Source organism: Gorilla gorilla, chromosome 4 (genome assembly GCF_029281585.2).
Source record: "Gorilla gorilla gorilla isolate KB3781 chromosome 4, NHGRI_mGorGor1-v2.1_pri, whole genome shotgun sequence".
Taxonomy (NCBI): domain Eukaryota; kingdom Metazoa; phylum Chordata; class Mammalia; order Primates; family Hominidae; genus Gorilla; species Gorilla gorilla.
Window position 1 is genome coordinate 144540853 of NC_073228.2, and position 15628 is coordinate 144556480.

The window sequence follows — 15628 nt, forward strand, 5'->3', positions numbered from 1 at the left end:
GGCTATCGAGTCCCTGGGTCGCACGCCTAGAGAGCCTCCGCCGAGCACAAAAATTATTTCCGGCTCCTCCCGGAAGTGCCGAAGCTGGCTACTAAGGGAACTTGGGAGGATCCCACCTCAGCCTTCGTGACTAGTGAGGTGCGCAAACGCCAGAGTTTTCCCTGGTGCGCGGGTTCCGCCTTTGCAGTGCCCTCCACCCTTCCTGGTGTCTGACCCGCCTCCTTCCCGGGCCTTTTGTTCCTGTCCCGGAAAGCCGGCGTCCTGCCGCGCGATGCCCCTGCTCGGACTTCTTCCCAGGAGGGCCTGGGCTTCGCTGCTCAGCCAGCTCCTGCGACCGCCCTGCGCTTCGTGCACCGGGGCGGTCCGTTGCCAAAGCCAGGTGAGCGAGACATAATTATCTCTGGTCTGTCCCAGCAGGGTCTCCAGATCTGAAAGCATAGCCTCGCGGCCTGTATTCCGGTAGTGTTACAGTCGGTTTTTATCGAGTGCCCACTATGTACTGACACTGAACTAAGCGATTTGGATGCCTGGTCATTTAATCCTTGGAGCAATCTTGAGAGGTTGGAGTTTTTATTTCCATTCTGCAGTTGAGGAAACGGAGGCTGCAAGATTAAATGAATGACTTATACATGGATATGTAGTAAGGGAGTATTTTAATTCATATCCACACTTTTTCCTGAAACTCTTGGACTCAAACAGTAACATTTTTAAGCGAAATGTATGAATATTCCTAGTAAATGAGATGACTAAAGATCAGAAGTAGACTGAGTTCATCTTAGAATTTACCTCAAAATGAATCTCAGAAAAACATTTTCAGATGTCAGAGAGTTTTGGATTTTGGAATTGCAGATAAGGGATTGTGGACTTGAACTTGGACTTCTCTTAGGGCAGATAATCGCCATAGTATGGAACTACCACATCCTCTATTTTTGGAAGGGCATACAGCGTGCTGGTAATGTCACTGATTAAGTTTTGCCTTACTTCGGAAAGATTCTAATGCTCTCTTAGCAGATGCTTTGTGCTATCGTGAACAATAGGGCACAGATCTTTTATTGATATTCAATCACAGCATCTTACCAGTCTGAGTTTTTTAGTTCATTCAAGAAATCCATATCTTATCATTCCACAGGCTTGTTCTGTGTCCTTGAGCTGGTTCCCTTGTCTTCAAGTTACAGTTTTCCTCTCTCTAAACCTGATAACCAGTGCTACCTTATTAAAAATTATTATTTTTTTGTCCGGGCACAGTGGCTCATGCCTGTAATCCCATCACTTTGGGAGGCCAAGGGGGGTGGATCACCTGAGGTCAGGCGTTTGAGACCAGCCTGACCTATATGGCGAAACCCCGTATCTACTAAAAGTACAAAAATTAGCCGGGCGTGGTGGCATGTGCCTGTAATCCCAGCTACTCGGGAGGCTGAGACAGGAGAATCACTTGAACCCGGGAGGCGGAGGTTGCAGGAGCAAGATCACCATAATCCCTACCCCTGAATGGTTGGTGTTGGTAGTGGTGGGTTGTTCAGTGCCTTCATTATTCTCAGATTCTTAAAGTATTTGAGAATATTAAAAATGCGGCTGAGCTCGGTGGCTCATGTCTGTAATCCCAGCACTTTGGGAGGCTGAGGCAGTTGGATCACGAGGTCAGGAGTTCAAGACCAGCCTGGCCAACATGGTGAAACCCCATCTCTACTAAAAATACAAAAATTAGCTGGGCGTGGTGGTGGCGCGCCTGTAGTCCCAGCTACTCGGGAGGCTAAGGCAGGAGAATTGCTTGAACCAGGAGGCAGAGGTTGCAGTGAGCCGAGATTGTGCCACTGTACTCCAGCCTGGGCAACAGACCGAGACTCTGTCTCAAAAAAAAAAAAAAAAAAATCCATATACAGTGAGGAAGCTTGTGTGGTGAAGACCTGACCTCATATATATTACACGTGTAATTGTAAATACAACATGGATTCTTTGGGGTGGGACTGAGCTTGGGATAGATGAAATGGTGCTTTGGCTTCCTGTTGCTCAGGGTGAAGAGTCTTTGCAGGTTGGTGGTCAACAGGGTCAGAGATGCCACAGGTCTGGCCAGTGTCCAGAGGAGCCACATTTCACATTCATTCTTCTGCCAGGTTGCAGAGGCAGTGTTAACATCCCAACTGAAAGCACATCAAGAGAAACCAAATTTTATTATCAAGACCCCAAAGGTAATACTTTTTGCCTACCCTATCCCATTAGAGTGCCTTGGAGGACTGACCTCTGCCTTGCATGTCTCTCTGACCCCTTTTAATGTCCTTTACAGTAAATTTTAAAAATATATACTATTCTTGAGATACTAGGTGGGGCTCAGAGTCATTTGAACTCAGTAGATTTCAGCTCCAGACCTGAGATTACATAATAAGTGTAGTTTAACTCCTTGTCTGAAATGGACTTATTTTTTGTTTTTGTTTTCACTATGGCTGCTTTTGGTTTCCAGGGTACCAGGGATCTTAGTCCTCAGCATATGGTTGTGAGGGAGAAAATTCTTGATTTGGTTATCAGCTGCTTTAAACGTCATGGAGCAAAGGGGATGGACACCCCAGCATTTGAGCTGAAGGTAAGGGGAGAAGAAAGAGTATGTGCAACCTCACTCACTTCTTCACTGGCGTTCAGTGTCCCAAAGGGCTTCTCATCTGTGTTTTGGAGTCATGCTTTCAACTGTGGCTCATTCTGTTTGACCTCTATAGGAAACGCTGACTGAGAAGTATGGAGAGGACTCTGGGCTCATGTATGATCTGAAGGATCAAGGTGGAGAGCTGTTGTCCCTCCGCTATGACCTTACTGTATCCTTTTGAGTACTGGAGCCTGACCTGTCTCTTTCCAAATCCAGAGGGCTTTCTCTGACAAAAGTGGAGAACGTGACTTTGGGATCTTAGAGGTCCATTGCCTATACTTCTAGTTTCTCCCAGAAGGCAGTTCTGCTACGGGAGCCTGGCCTGGAGCCCTGTCATTTAACTCTAGTGTGTATCATAATCCTTTGGGGGAGCTTGCAGAAGCACAGACATTGGCTGCAGTCCCAGAAATTCTTAGCTAATTCTGTAGCTGGAATGGGGCTCAATAATTTGTATTAAAAAATTGTTCTTTTTGGCCAGGCACGTGGCTCACGCCTGTAATCCCCGCCCTTTGGGAGGCTGAGGCAGGTGGATCACCTGAGGTCAGGAGTTCAAGACCACCCTGGCCAATATAGTGAAACCCCATCTCTACTCAGCTCCTGCTGAGCTCTGGGGCTCTCAGGTTCTGAGTCTAGTTTGGGACTGACTGTCACCTTGTCCCCACAGAACTCTTTTGACCTAAAAAGTTAGCTGGCCGTGGTGGCAGGCACCTGTAATCCCAGCTACTAGGGAGGCTGAGGCAGGAGAATCACTTGAACCCAGGAGGCAGAGGTTGCAGTGAGCTGAGATTGCGCCATTGCACTCCAGCCTGGGTGACAAGAGCAAAACTCTGCCTCAAAAAAAAAAAAATTTTTGTGGAGATGGGTGTCTTTGTTGCCCAGGCTGGTCGTAAACTCATCGTTTCGAGTGATCCTCACATCTTGGCCTCCTAAAGTGCTGGGGTTATGGGTGTGAGCCACTGCATCTGGCCTACAATCTGCATTTTAAACAAGCATCGTGGGTAATTAAGATGCATGTAGTCCTTTTCCTGCACTTTCAGAACCAGTAGCTTAGAAGTTGTTAGGCAAATCCAAGTTCTGAAGCTTGACTATTTTGAGATGGTTCGGAATTGATCTGAATGGGCAGAAATGGCCCAGACCTGAAGTTAGTTCTTGGGTCACTTCTATCTCTACTTCCCTTGCTTTCTGCTGAACTTTTAGTTTTGCTAGGTGAGATTCCTTCATTTGACACTATTCAATATATATTGAATTCCAAGCACTGATAGGCCTTGGGGATAGTGGAAAAAAGGGAAGGTCCTTGTTCTTACCCTAGTGGATGAGATCCAGTTGATATAGGCCCAGTCCTCCCTAATGTCTGTATACTGGGCCTAATCTTTGGATGCAGTATCCCTCTTCCTTAACCCATTTATGTGAGGTTCCCTTTGCTCGTTATCTGGCCATGAATAAGGTGAAGAAGATGAAACGTTATCATGTTGGAAAGGTGTGGCGGCGAGAGAGCCCAACCATAGTCCAAGGCCGTTATAGGGAGTTCTGCCAGTGTGTAAGTGACCTGATGGGAGCAGCACAGTTTGATAGTTCTAGGGGCCACAACCTTGAAACTGGCTGGATAATGGATGTTTTTTCCCATCTTTTTCTTTGCTGTAGGATTTTGACATTGCTGGTCAGTTTGACCCTATGATCCCTGATGCAGAGTGTTTGAAGATCATGTGTGAAATCCTAAGTGGATTGCAGTTGGGAGACTTTCTCATTAAGGTGAGGCCAGGGCTGAGAACTGTGGGAGAAGTCTGGATTTGGCCTAATACTGTTTATGCAAGTCCCAAACTTGGGTGACTCCAACCCTTAAGCCTGCAACTCTAGGACTTTCCTAGTAAAGCTGTTGTATTTCCTATATGTCTGTACTCTTCCTGTGAAATTTCCATCCTTTTTGTATGTCAGGAAAGTAGGTACTGCCATTGTTTTGAGTGGAAGGGCATTGACAAGCACTTGGGTCACTAACATTGAGTTCTCAGGTAAATGACCGGCGGATTGTGGATGGGATGTTTGCTGTCTGTGGTGTTCCTGAAAGCAAGTTCCGTGCCATCTGCTCCTCCATAGATAAACTAGACAAGGTAACAAAGAAGACATACTTCAGTAGACCCTATCTAGCTTCTGCCCTGCCCTCAAATCCATACCACTAGTGAAAAATAAGGAGATTGTGGCTGGAAGTGGGCTATTTTGGGGTGGAAGGTAAGGAGGCATACTCTGAAGGAAGATCTGAGTCATGCTATACAGTGGGGATTGTGACTGGATTTCTTAAGCTGTCTCTGACTTTGCTGAGTATACAGTTAGCTACTTGTGATGTATATACTGAATGGAAGTTGAGTTGTCCTTTTTCAGTTTAAGAAAGAAAGATCTTGGGGCTGGGCTAATGTTTGGGTGTTTATGCAGATGGCTTGGAAAGATGTGAGACATGAGATGGTGGTGAAGAAAGGCCTGGCTCCTGAGGTGGCTGATCGAATTGGGGACTATGTCCAGTGTCATGGTAAGAACCAGGGTTTTCAGAGCTGTGATAGAACCAGGCTGAAGGTGACATGTGCTCAAATTCTACCTCTGAAACAACTCTTTTCTGTAGATATGCTAAGCTCCAGGGCCTGTCCTGAATTTAATTTCTGTTTTACTTATTGTAACGACTTTGTGTCTTCAGATGGCAAAGCTAGAGGCAAAGGAGGAGGGTCTTGTCATGTGAGACTGGGATTTTTTTTTTTTTTTTTTTTTTTTTTAAAGAAAATGAGGAAGACTAGCTAGAGCACATCAGGGATAATTTTGAATGAAACACATGTGAGTGAACAGCAGAGACTTTATTTCTCTCCAGGTGGGGTATCCCTAGTAGAGCAAATGTTTCAGGATCCCAGACTATCCCAGAACAAGCAGGCCCTGGAGGGCCTGGGAGACCTAAAGCTGCTATTTGAATACCTGACTTTATTTGGAATTGCTGATAAGGTAAGCTGAATTGCAAATGGACCTCCTGCTGAGCTCTAGGGCTCTCAGGGTCCCGAGTCTAGTTTGGGACTGACTGTAATCTTGTCCCCACAGATCTCCTTTGACCTCAGCCTGGCTCGGGGCCTAGACTACTATACAGGAGTGATCTATGAAGCAATGCTGCTGCAGACCCCAACTCAGGCTGGGGAGGAGCCCCTGAATGTGGGCAGTGTGGCTGCTGGTGGGCGCTATGATGGGCTGGTGGGCATGTTTGACCCCAAGGGCCACAAGGTGCCATGTGTGGGACTCAGCATTGGGGTTGAGCGAATCTTCTACATTGTGGAGCAGAGGATGAAGGTAGGTCCTAGATAGGTGTGAGGTGGGGCTGGAGGCCTAAAAACCCTCCTGTTTCTGGAGGTGTAGTTGGAGTGGTTTTCTGATGATTCTTTTTGTCTTGATTTTTGGAATTGCTGGTGGAAAGGAGGTTTTTATTAGTTTTACTTTCTTCTCTCTTATTAGACCAAAGGTGAGAAGGTGCGGACTACAGAGACTCAAGTGTTTGTGGCCACACCACAGAAGAACTTTCTCCAAGAACGGTTGAAGCTTATTGCAGAGCTTTGGGATTCTGGAATCAAGGTATGGTGGAGCTGATACCTGAGCCATCTGGGTATGTGTGGAATTTAGGACCCAGGGCTATATCTACCTTATGTCTAGGGTGGAACTCAAAACCTTTTTAGTCTGCTAGCTACTACTGGCTACTAGATTGGCTTTTTAGGGTAGGAGGACTAGCCACTTATCTCTGGCTTTCTTGGATATCCATGTTCCTGAGGTTTGTTGCTGTGTTCACTTCGAAGTCCCTTACTCTGTCTTGATCCTTTTCAGGCAGAGATGCTATACAAGAACAACCCCAAACTATTAACCCAGCTGCACTATTGTGAGAGCACGGGCATTCCACTGGTGGTCATTATTGGTGAGCAAGAACTGAAAGAAGGGGTCATCAAGATCCGTTCAGTGGCCAGCAGAGAGGAGGTGAGTGGCGGCGGCAGAAATAGAAGGGACGAAGTGTTTCTGCCTTTCCCAGATTCTGTAAGAAATATGCATCTTCTGGCTGAGAAATTATCTTCATGGTTAATAGTGGTAGAGATGAACAAACACCCATTCCAGATGACCATTGCTGCCTGTGAGTATTGACTGGGTGGCCAGAAGAAAGACAAATGAAATCCGAATGGGTATTTTGAGACTAATCAACATAATAGACGTAGATCAGGTGTTTGAATCCCTTTCATCTTGAGGGTATACATTCTTCAGGTCAACCCACACTACTCCCTTCTGGTTGTAAAAGTAATGGGAGCAGATGCAGAGTAAAACAAATCTGGAAAAACAGTGGCTAAGGAGTTAGTATCACTTTCTAGTTTATCACATGAGGATTCTCTTATGTTTCAGGTGGCCATTAAACGGGAAAATTTTGTGGCTGAAATTCAGAAGCGACTGTCTGAGTCTTGATCCTTGCCTGATTCCCATCTGCTGCTCTTTGTAGAAAAGGTTTCCTCTAGAACTGAATTCCTCTGGAATTGAGTGATGGACTTCACAACAACTAGCCAGGAAGGGTGACAAGTACCTTCTGCCTCCTCCATTCTTCCTGGGTGCAGAACTGTAGAAGACCCTGAGGACTCCTGGGCTAGTGTGAGCAGCTATTCTGCATGGGTGCAGATGGCTGGTATGTGAAAGAGACATGCTCTAGCTGCAGAGGCAAATTTGAAGTGCCACGGAATGTTGTCAAGAGGTACTGAGATTGTTGCTGTGAGCAAGGCTCTGGGAGAGTCACCTCAGGCTGAGGATTCTGAACCATTGAGATCAGAAACCAGATACTTAGCCTTCTACTGTAGCTACGGAACCAGATTCTGGTGAATTTGTCCACAATCAGCCATTGGCCTGTCTGGGGAGTTTTTGGAAGACAGCAAAGAGGGGCAATGGCTGCTTTCAGCTTTGAGGACAGATGCTATCCTAAGGGCATGGCAGTACCCATGTTGATTTGACATCTCTCTAGCCCATCCATTGCTAACAGTAGAAGAGTGGGGCTGTATGCTTGATAATCTTGAACATTGAACTTAATAGATGACTTGACAAGGTAGAGATCTGATATTTTGAGGTTTTGGAGACCATTTCCTGTGCCAGAATCACTGCTCTATTCCATGCCGTGCCATGGAGGCTGTTTTAGAAGTGGTTGGATAACACGTTAAATAAAATATTAAGTGTAGTAGTTTGGGTAATTTGTTATTGTTATCAAGGGCTTGGTTTGCATAGACCATAGAAAATGCTTGAGTGTACACTGGAGAATTCTGAGGTAGAAGTAACCTCCCTGGGATGATGCTTCTGTATTCAGTGATGAGCAGCCACAGTTTCTCCCTCTTTCCCCCTCTCCTCAAGAGGTAGTTTTTTTGTTCGTTTGTTTTTAGACGGAGTCTTGCTCTGTCACCCAGGCTAGAGTGCAGTGGCGTGATCTCGGCTCACTGCAACCTCTGCCTCTCGGGTTCAAGAGATTCTCCTGCTTCAGCCTCCGGAGTAGCCAGCTAATTTTTGTATTTTTAATAGAGACAGGGTTTCACCATCTTGGCCAGGCTGGTCTCAAACTCCTGACCTCATAATCCACCCACCTCAGCCTCCCACAGTGCTGGGATTACAGGCATGAGCCACTGCGCCGGGCCAAGAGGTAATTTTGTTGCTAAAAATCAACATATAGTGAGCCGGTATGCCACAGTGCTTCACTCTAGAGTGTTGTTGATGACTGGCCTTTCCAAATCCAATTATGTTGGATTATGTTCTACTGTAAAGTTCCCCAGATGATGGAAAAATGAGTGAACCAAAGGGTGGTAGCATTGCTTCAAGGAAAAGAGCCCAAGTGCAAAACATGCTTTTTATATGTGCGTCGGGAAGGGTGCCTCTGTTGCAAACGTTTCAGTGTAGTTTAGGGTCATATCCCTAGTGCATGCAGGTGAATGAGAGGCATCTAGACCCCCTAATGGCGCTTCGGCCTTAAAAAAGGTTTAGAAATTCTTGGCAGTGGACGCAAAGTTGCTAGACTAGATCAGAGACCACTGTTTTGCGAACCTCAGTTTCCTTGTTTGTAAAATAGCTGAACTAAATCTTGACCCTTTAATGCTTGTTTTGAAATCCAAGGCAAAAAACAATTGCAGGCGCCCTTACTTCCGTGTTGCTTCATACTCCTCTTGCGCCTGCGCTGTCTCCTTGGAGCAGAGGCGGGGCCAACAAGCCTGTTTTAGAAACCCTCCAGTCCTTAGCTCGTTTAGAACACAAGACTCCAAGCTTATTGGAGGGCTATCTTGCCTTACGGCTCCAAGCCGCTTTTTACGGCGTTTTTCAGCTCGCCATTCACTTCGCTGTGAAGATGGCGTCGGGCAGCGGGGTAGGTGTTGTGTCTGAGGAGGAGGTTTTGCGGGGTGGGGAATGGTTTTTCAGACCTGAATAGAGACAAGCTCCTGCACCCGACTGGCTTCCCGATATCTCCTCGAGATCCCAGGGTTCAGGTTCAAGAACTCCCCAGTAATAGGCCTTGGCAGAGGGTCAGTAGAATCGCGGAGGTTTCTCGGGTTGGGGTCTTGAGGCTACCTCAGCCTTCTCGTACAGTCCAAAGAGGCTTCGCTTTCAAAACGTCCTGTAGACGCCTGGACCGCGAGGGCGCGGTTCCCTGCTTCTCTAGGTGTCCAGACACGGCGACGGATCTTGACGCTTTTTCCCCCCCACAGACAAAAAACTTGGACTTTCGCCGAAAGTGGGACAAAGATGAATATGAGAAACTCGCCGAGAAGAGGCTCACGGAAGAGAGAGAAAAGAAAGATGGTGGGTGCTAACTACATCAAGGGCTAAGGGTATCACAGAGGCGATGCGATGATGGAGAGCGGGTGGGAGTTGAAGTGCGCTGCCTTCCCACGCGGTGTAAGCTCTGGCAGAGTGCTGGTTCCCTGGGCCTAGGTTTCTGCATTTACAAAATGAGAGCGAGGAGGTGGGATGAAGTAAGTAGTTTTGAGATGCTCTTCAGGTCTGTTTCACTCTGCTTCCTTGCCCACCCTTTGCTTGGCTCGTTTAATGCTTTCCTGAAGTACAGAGAAGATAACGGCATCCTTAGCAGTGACAGAGAAGTTAAGTAGAGTATTTTGCTGCTGTGCATTACCGCTATCAGTGACCCCCCTCTTTCCCTTGAAATTTCTTAAGGGAGAGAACGTTCCTGGCCCAATCAAGACCCTCCCATATAGTCTGAGAAAAGCCGGGGAACTTTGCAGGATCTGTGATTGTTTCAGCTAGAGCTTAGTAGTGCTGTTTCTCTGTGCCTTGTACATCAGGGAGTTGGTGCTTCTCTCCTGTTGAAGAGATTGCATAAAGAAATGTTTTATTTTGTCATCTGTTTCAAACGTGTACATTCTTCTTTCCCTTTACCTCCAGGCCACCTTGCACTCACTAACTCTTTCAATTTTTATGTAACATGTAAAATAAATAGTGCTTGACATGTAACAGGCATTTCCTAGATGTTGGTCCCCTTTTATAAATTTGCCCAGCTCTCAGAAGGTTCCTTTCCGTTATGCCTAGGGTATCTGCCTGAAAGCATTCTTGAATGTCCTTGCTCCTGTTTTGAAAAAGTTGCTTCTAGTAATTCTTCAGAAATTCTCCCCCACAATTCAGTTAATCAATGAATATAAAACATACTGTTTTTAGATTTGCTGGCTTTAAAGTGGAGAAAAGCTGTAGAGAGTTGAGGATTGCTTATGATTTTTTCCTGTGTTGAGATTCTCCCCAGCTGCTACTTTAAGTGTCTGTTGTGTCCTTTCAGGAATGATTTTGAAATGAGTAGACCTGAATTTTGGATTTCATGCATTTTTTTTTCTTTCTGGTTGAGGAACTATAATATTGAAGGGACTTCCTTCCCCATTATGTTTCAGGAAAACCAGTGCAGCCTGTCAAGCGAGAGCTTTTACGGCATAGGGACTACAAGGTGGACTTGGAATCCAAGCTTGGGAAGACAATTGTCATTACCAAGACAACCCCTCAATCTGAGATGGGAGGGTGAGTTGCTTATCATTTTTCCTCTGCAGCCAAGAATGCATCTAATAAGCCACCTATTTTGGTTTTAGGAAGTGTTGAGGAAGGTCCTTGGCCCCAGGATTACATCCTTCTTGCCTGTAATTCTATCTTTATATTTGTTTTTCTGTGTCTCCCAAGGTCTCAAGTTGACATGATAGTGTCTCTAGGAGTGGTCACTCAGTGGGTTTCTTCATGTTATTAGCATTGGCTGGGCACGGTAGCTCACGCCTGTATTCCCAGCACTTTGGGAGGCCAAGGCAGGAGGATTGCTTGAGCCCAGGAATTCAAGACCAGCCTGGGTAACACAGTGAGACCCTGTCTCAATTAAAAAAACCAAAACAAACAAACAAAAATCATACTATGAGCACTACAGCTACTACTCAATATAGTTTTTAAATTTTTTATTGCCATTGTACTTGTTATCAATTCTGATTTACTATTAATATTTTAAAAGGGATTATTTGATCTGTCAGAGGAAGAAATGAAGGAAAGGACTACTGAGGAGATTTCTAGGAGAGAAATTAGGTGGAGCTAGAATAGAGCCTAGGAGTTGTTAATGGTGAAGAAGAGGGGTTTGAGGTTCCTGACTAGCTGCAAAGGCTGTATGTAGTTGTTATGGATGCCTGATTGTACACCTTCTTCCAAGACTATAACCTATAGGAAGAAGGGTCCCACAAGAGCTTGTCACCCTTTTGCCCCCCACTGCTTCTCTGTCCAGTTAGGTTTTCTGGCAGGAGAGCAACACAGATAGCAATGAGTGACACTTCTCTGAGCTGCTTAGTAAACCCACTGTTGTCCATTCCTGTCTGTATTAGTTATCTATTGTTATGTAAATTAACAAATTAACCTAAAGCTTAGCAGCATAAACTACACCACTCACAGTTTCTTTGGGTAAGAAATCTGGGAGTGGCTTACCTAGGTGGTTCTGGCTCAGGGTCTTCATGAAGCTGCAATCAAGGAGCTGGCAAGGTAGGTCTGCATTCATATGAATCTTAAGTGGGGCTGGAGGATCTGCTTCCAAGCTCTCTCACATGTCTGTGGTTTGGAAGCCTAAGTTCTTTGCCCCATAGACCTTTCTTTTTTCTTTTTTTTTTTCTGAGACAGAGTTTCACTCTTCTTGCCCAGGATGGAGTGCAATGGTATGATCTCGGCTCACCACAGCCTCGCCTCCTGGGTTCAAGCGATTCTCCTGCCTCAGCCTCCCAAGTAGCTGGGATTACAGGCATGCACCACCTGATTTTTTGTATTTTTAGTAGAGACAGGGTTTCTCCGTGTTGGTCAGGCTAGTCTCGAACTCCCGACCTCAGGTGATCCGCCCGCCTCGGCCTCCCAAAGTGCTGGGATTACAGGCGTGAGCCACCATGCCCGGCCACCCCATAGACCTCTCTATAAGACTGCTCACAATAAAGCAACTGGCTTCCCCAGAGCAAGTAACCCAAACAAAGACAAAAGGCATGGTTTTTAAAATAACCTAATTTTGGAAGATACTACTTTTGACATATTCTATTGGCCAAACAGACCAACTCTGGTACACATTGGGAAGAGACTACACAGAGTAGGAATACCAGGAGGGTGGGGCTTATCCTGGGGCTGTCTTGGAAGATGACTGCTATACTCTCTCGAAAGCTAAGGCTTTATAGAAATGAAGGCTTAACACTTCTAAAAAGAAGTTTACCTAAAAATTTGAGTTTCTTGGTTGAAAATGATAAGATCCTTAAAACCATATTTGACTCAGGTGCTGTTTCTTCCTGTTAGATATTACTGCAATGTCTGTGACTGTGTGGTGAAGGACTCCATCAACTTTCTGGATCACATTAATGGAAAGAAACGTAAGGCTTGGAGGTAGCTTGTGACTAGGGCTGGAATTGGGTTTTGGAGGTGGGGTGGAATGGAAGGGTAGCTTTTTTTTTCTTCTTTTTACTCATCAAAAGATGGCTGGAGTAAGAAGGGTAGTTTCTACTGGGCTCTTTTTTGATGCCCCTATTAGAACTCTCCAGTTGTTTCAGCACAGGCCATCTTTTACTTCATTATGTAATATTTCTGGAGGCCATGAGGTAAGAGGCCTCATTCTGGAGGCCATGAGGCTTTCAACAGCACCCAAACCATGTGCTGCTCCTGGACCCAGCTGGCCAAGGGAGTTTCTTTTAGCCATAATTATTTTTGCTGTGTGTTTTATGAGATGTCATATGAGATGTCAGAGAAGTCAGGAAAATAATTTTTGAGGGGCTGAGGATGTTGTAATGAACTTGCCTTCTTTACTGTTGACCCCATCCAGATCAGAGAAACCTGGGCATGTCTATGCGTGTGGAACGTTCCACCCTGGATCAGGTGAAGAAACGTTTTGAGGTCAACAAGAAGAAGATGGAAGAGAAGCAGAAGGATTATGATTTTGAGGAAAGGATGAAGGAGCTCAGAGAAGAGGTAAGGGTCTCCTATCCTTCCCCTCTCCCCCAGATTTGAGTTTTATGTTATGAATCATGGGAGACCCTGTCCTCATCCCACTCCTACTCCCACCCCCAGAGTTGTATCTCCTGAGTTCTGTATATTAGCGGAAACATTTGTTGCCTTTGTTTAGGATTCTCGTGATCTGAAGGAAATGGCTCCGAAACTACTTTTTCCTCCTAGACTCTCTGGGCCTTATTTTTTTTTTGTAATTTTTTTTTTAATTTTTTTTTTTTGGTGATACAGATATTTCTCAACTTCTGATGGGGTTACCTACTGATAAACCTATCATCAAGTTAAAAATATCATAAGTCAAAAATGCATAATACACCTAACCTACTGTAGTTTAGCCTAGCCTACCTTAATGTGCTCAGAACACATTAGCCTACAATTGACCCAAATTATCTAACACAAAGCCTATTCTATAATAAAGTATTCATCTCATTAATTTATTGAATACTGTACTGAATGTGAAAAACAATGGTTGTATGGATACTTGAAGTACAGTTTCAAATGCATGTCAGTTTTTCACCATTGTAAAATTGAAAAATCTTGTCAACATCTTAAGTTGAGGACTGTCTCATCTGTATTCTTTGATTTAATTTTTTAAAAGACAAAACTTTTTTTAGAGGAGTTTAGGTTTGCAACAAAATTGAGAGGGAGTTATAAAGATTTCCCATATACCCACTGTCCCCCACAACATGCATAGCCTCCCCCATAATTTTTTTTTTTTTAACTACAAGAGGAATTAACTAAATGTACCTAGTCCTAAAGAGACCCATGAAATCAGGCTGACTGGGTCAAAATTCTGTTTCTTCCACTTACTGGCTGTGAATCTTGGGCAAGTTATATAACCTCTTTGTGCCTCAGTATCCCCATATTAGAGATCTTAATATTAATATACATGAAGTACTCAGAGCAATTTCTGGCATGTACTGCGTGCCCCAGAATGTTAGTTGTTGTTACAAACAACATTTGGCTGAGGAGTCTAAACTGATTCTGAGTGATTTTTCCCTCCAGGAGGAAAAGGCCAAAGCATACAAGAAAGAGAAACAGAAGGAGAAGAAAAGGAGGGCTGAGGAGGACTTGACATTTGAGGAGGACGATGAGATGGCAGCTGTGATGGGCTTCTCTGGCTTTGGTTCCACCAAGAAGAGTTACTGAGGCTTTCTATGCTTGGCCTGACTTTGGCCTATGCTGGACCTAACTTTGCGTGTGTGTGTGTGTAGTGGGGGGTCATTTCTTTTTGGGTAATGGGAAAGTTCTTAAGAGTGTCAATGGGGAGGGATAGAGGGTGGGGGGCTCATGGTTTCCCTCTACTTTGGGAGAGGGCACAGATTGCAGAGGTAATGCTGTGGCATATTGCTTCTGCCTCAGTATATCACTGGAGTCACAGGACCCCTGCCCACCTGAGTTCCCAATGAAGAAAAACCTCCCCTTCTGAGGCTGCTTTCCCAAAACTCCCCCTGCATCTTTATCTCTTCATCTATCCAACCTCTTGTCTGAACATCCCACCTTTATCCTGTGTTCTGCCTTTGTTTTAATTTTAACTCATGTTCATCCTGCAACAGAAGCATTCTCTAGGTCCCAGTTTCCAGTTGATTGCATATCCTTGATCAGCCCTTTTTCCCATCCCGCCCTATGGTTCTCTAGCCACCTGTGCATGCATGTGTATTTCTGCCTGGTTCTATGGTGTGTGGATGTGTGTGCATGAATCTCATATAGAGGGGGTCCGAGCTGGAATCCTAGAGCATTGCTGCTCTGGGGCCTGATGTTCTTGGCTTCCTCAGAGCATGTAACAGGAAATTAAATGGGATGAGTGTTTGGTGTGGTTTGTGTCTGATGAGTTTTTTAACATTCAGGTGTAGATTGTTTCAGCTTCTCTTGTTTCATTTTCCTGAAGATTTGTGTTTTTGTCTTCCTTGTGAGCAGGCTTTTGGAAGAACCTGTTTGATGCAAAAAAGAAAATGAAAAACAAAACAAAAAATCCCCAAAACATTATGGGAGCCCTTCGGTCTTAGAAGCTGTTCGACATGTATAATAAATGGCATTGACTGGGCCTGTTTTACATTTGGTGAGAACATTCCATAATCTTGCCTGTGAATATTTGTTTTTCCTTCTCATGCTGAGGATTTCCATATAGAGTATTTTATTCTTCCATTTTAAATCTTATTTTTGCCTAGGTTTTTTTTAGCATGAGTTATGTTTTCTTCTGATAAGGGATCTATGTCCAGAGAAGTCTGAACCAAAACAATTCCTATCATTTCAGACGCCTTTGAACAATTCCTATCATTTCAGACGCCTTTGATCTTGTTTTTGGAACAGCAGAGCTCAGGATTGAACATAATGTTTTTCTTTTTTCTTTTTTTTTTTCTTTTTTTTGAGACAGTCTTGCTCTATCTCCCAGTCTGGAGTGCAGTGGCGTAATCTTGGCTCACTGCAACCTCCGCCTCCTGGCTTCAAGTGGCTAATATTGTATTTTTAGTAGAGATGGGGTTTCACCAT

The 15628-nt window shown here is 44.8% G+C and overlaps 2 protein-coding genes across 10 annotated transcripts; both read left to right on the top strand.

The window, feature by feature from the left end:
* The first annotated feature begins 15 nt into the window (after positions 1 to 15).
* On the top strand, positions 16 to 9446 carry LOC101146509 (histidine--tRNA ligase, mitochondrial). 9 transcript variants are annotated; one of them, XR_008680318.2, is made up of 15 exons: positions 272 to 379; positions 2012 to 2029; positions 2112 to 2186; positions 2456 to 2575; positions 2706 to 2801; positions 4044 to 4169; positions 4274 to 4381; positions 4639 to 4737; positions 5057 to 5150; positions 5481 to 5608; positions 5702 to 5944; positions 6107 to 6223; positions 6470 to 6616; positions 7031 to 7370; positions 9352 to 9446. XR_008680318.2 is itself a non-coding variant. In XM_055389208.2 (14 exons), exons 1-14 carry the CDS (start codon positions 272 to 274, stop codon positions 7088 to 7090), a joined length of 1539 nt encoding a protein of 512 aa, XP_055245183.1. In that variant the 3' UTR covers positions 7091 to 7844. The 9 variants fall into 9 exon arrangements, 8 of the variants coding, with proteins under 8 accessions (XP_004042692.1, XP_018882337.1, XP_055245186.1 ...); XM_055389208.2 differs by lacking the exon at positions 9352 to 9446 and having other exon boundaries at positions 7031 to 7844; XM_004042644.3 differs by lacking the exons at positions 2012 to 2029; positions 9352 to 9446 and having other exon boundaries at positions 16 to 379; positions 7031 to 7844.
* ZMAT2 (zinc finger matrin-type 2) lies at positions 8630 to 15193 on the top strand. Its single transcript, XM_004042656.5, has 6 exons — positions 8630 to 9011; positions 9352 to 9445; positions 10540 to 10663; positions 12437 to 12510; positions 12957 to 13102; positions 14144 to 15193. Exons 1-6 carry the CDS (start codon positions 8994 to 8996, stop codon positions 14285 to 14287), a joined length of 600 nt encoding a protein of 199 aa, XP_004042704.1. The 5' UTR covers positions 8630 to 8993; the 3' UTR covers positions 14288 to 15193.
* The last annotated feature ends 435 nt before the right edge of the window (positions 15194 to 15628 follow it).

What these genes read in the sequence shown, in the direction of transcription:
- LOC101146509 (XM_055389206.2), top strand. Translation starts at nt 272, where the DNA reads ATGCCCCTGCTCGGACTTCTTCCCAGGAGGGCCTGGGCTTCGCTGCTC. An exon ending in CCCTCCGCTATGACCTTACT is followed by an intron (nt 2,802 to 4,043) that starts GTATCCTTTTGA and finishes CATTTATGTGAG; the next exon opens with GTTCCCTTTGCTCGTTATCT. An exon ending in TTTGGGATTCTGGAATCAAG is followed by an intron (nt 6,224 to 6,469) that starts GTATGGTGGAGC and finishes GATCCTTTTCAG; the next exon opens with GCAGAGATGCTATACAAGAA.
- ZMAT2 (XM_004042656.5), top strand. An exon ending in AGAGAGAGAAAAGAAAGATG is followed by an intron (nt 9,446 to 10,539) that starts GTGGGTGCTAAC and finishes ATTATGTTTCAG; the next exon opens with GAAAACCAGTGCAGCCTGTC. An exon ending in TCACATTAATGGAAAGAAAC is followed by an intron (nt 12,511 to 12,956) that starts GTAAGGCTTGGA and finishes GACCCCATCCAG; the next exon opens with ATCAGAGAAACCTGGGCATG.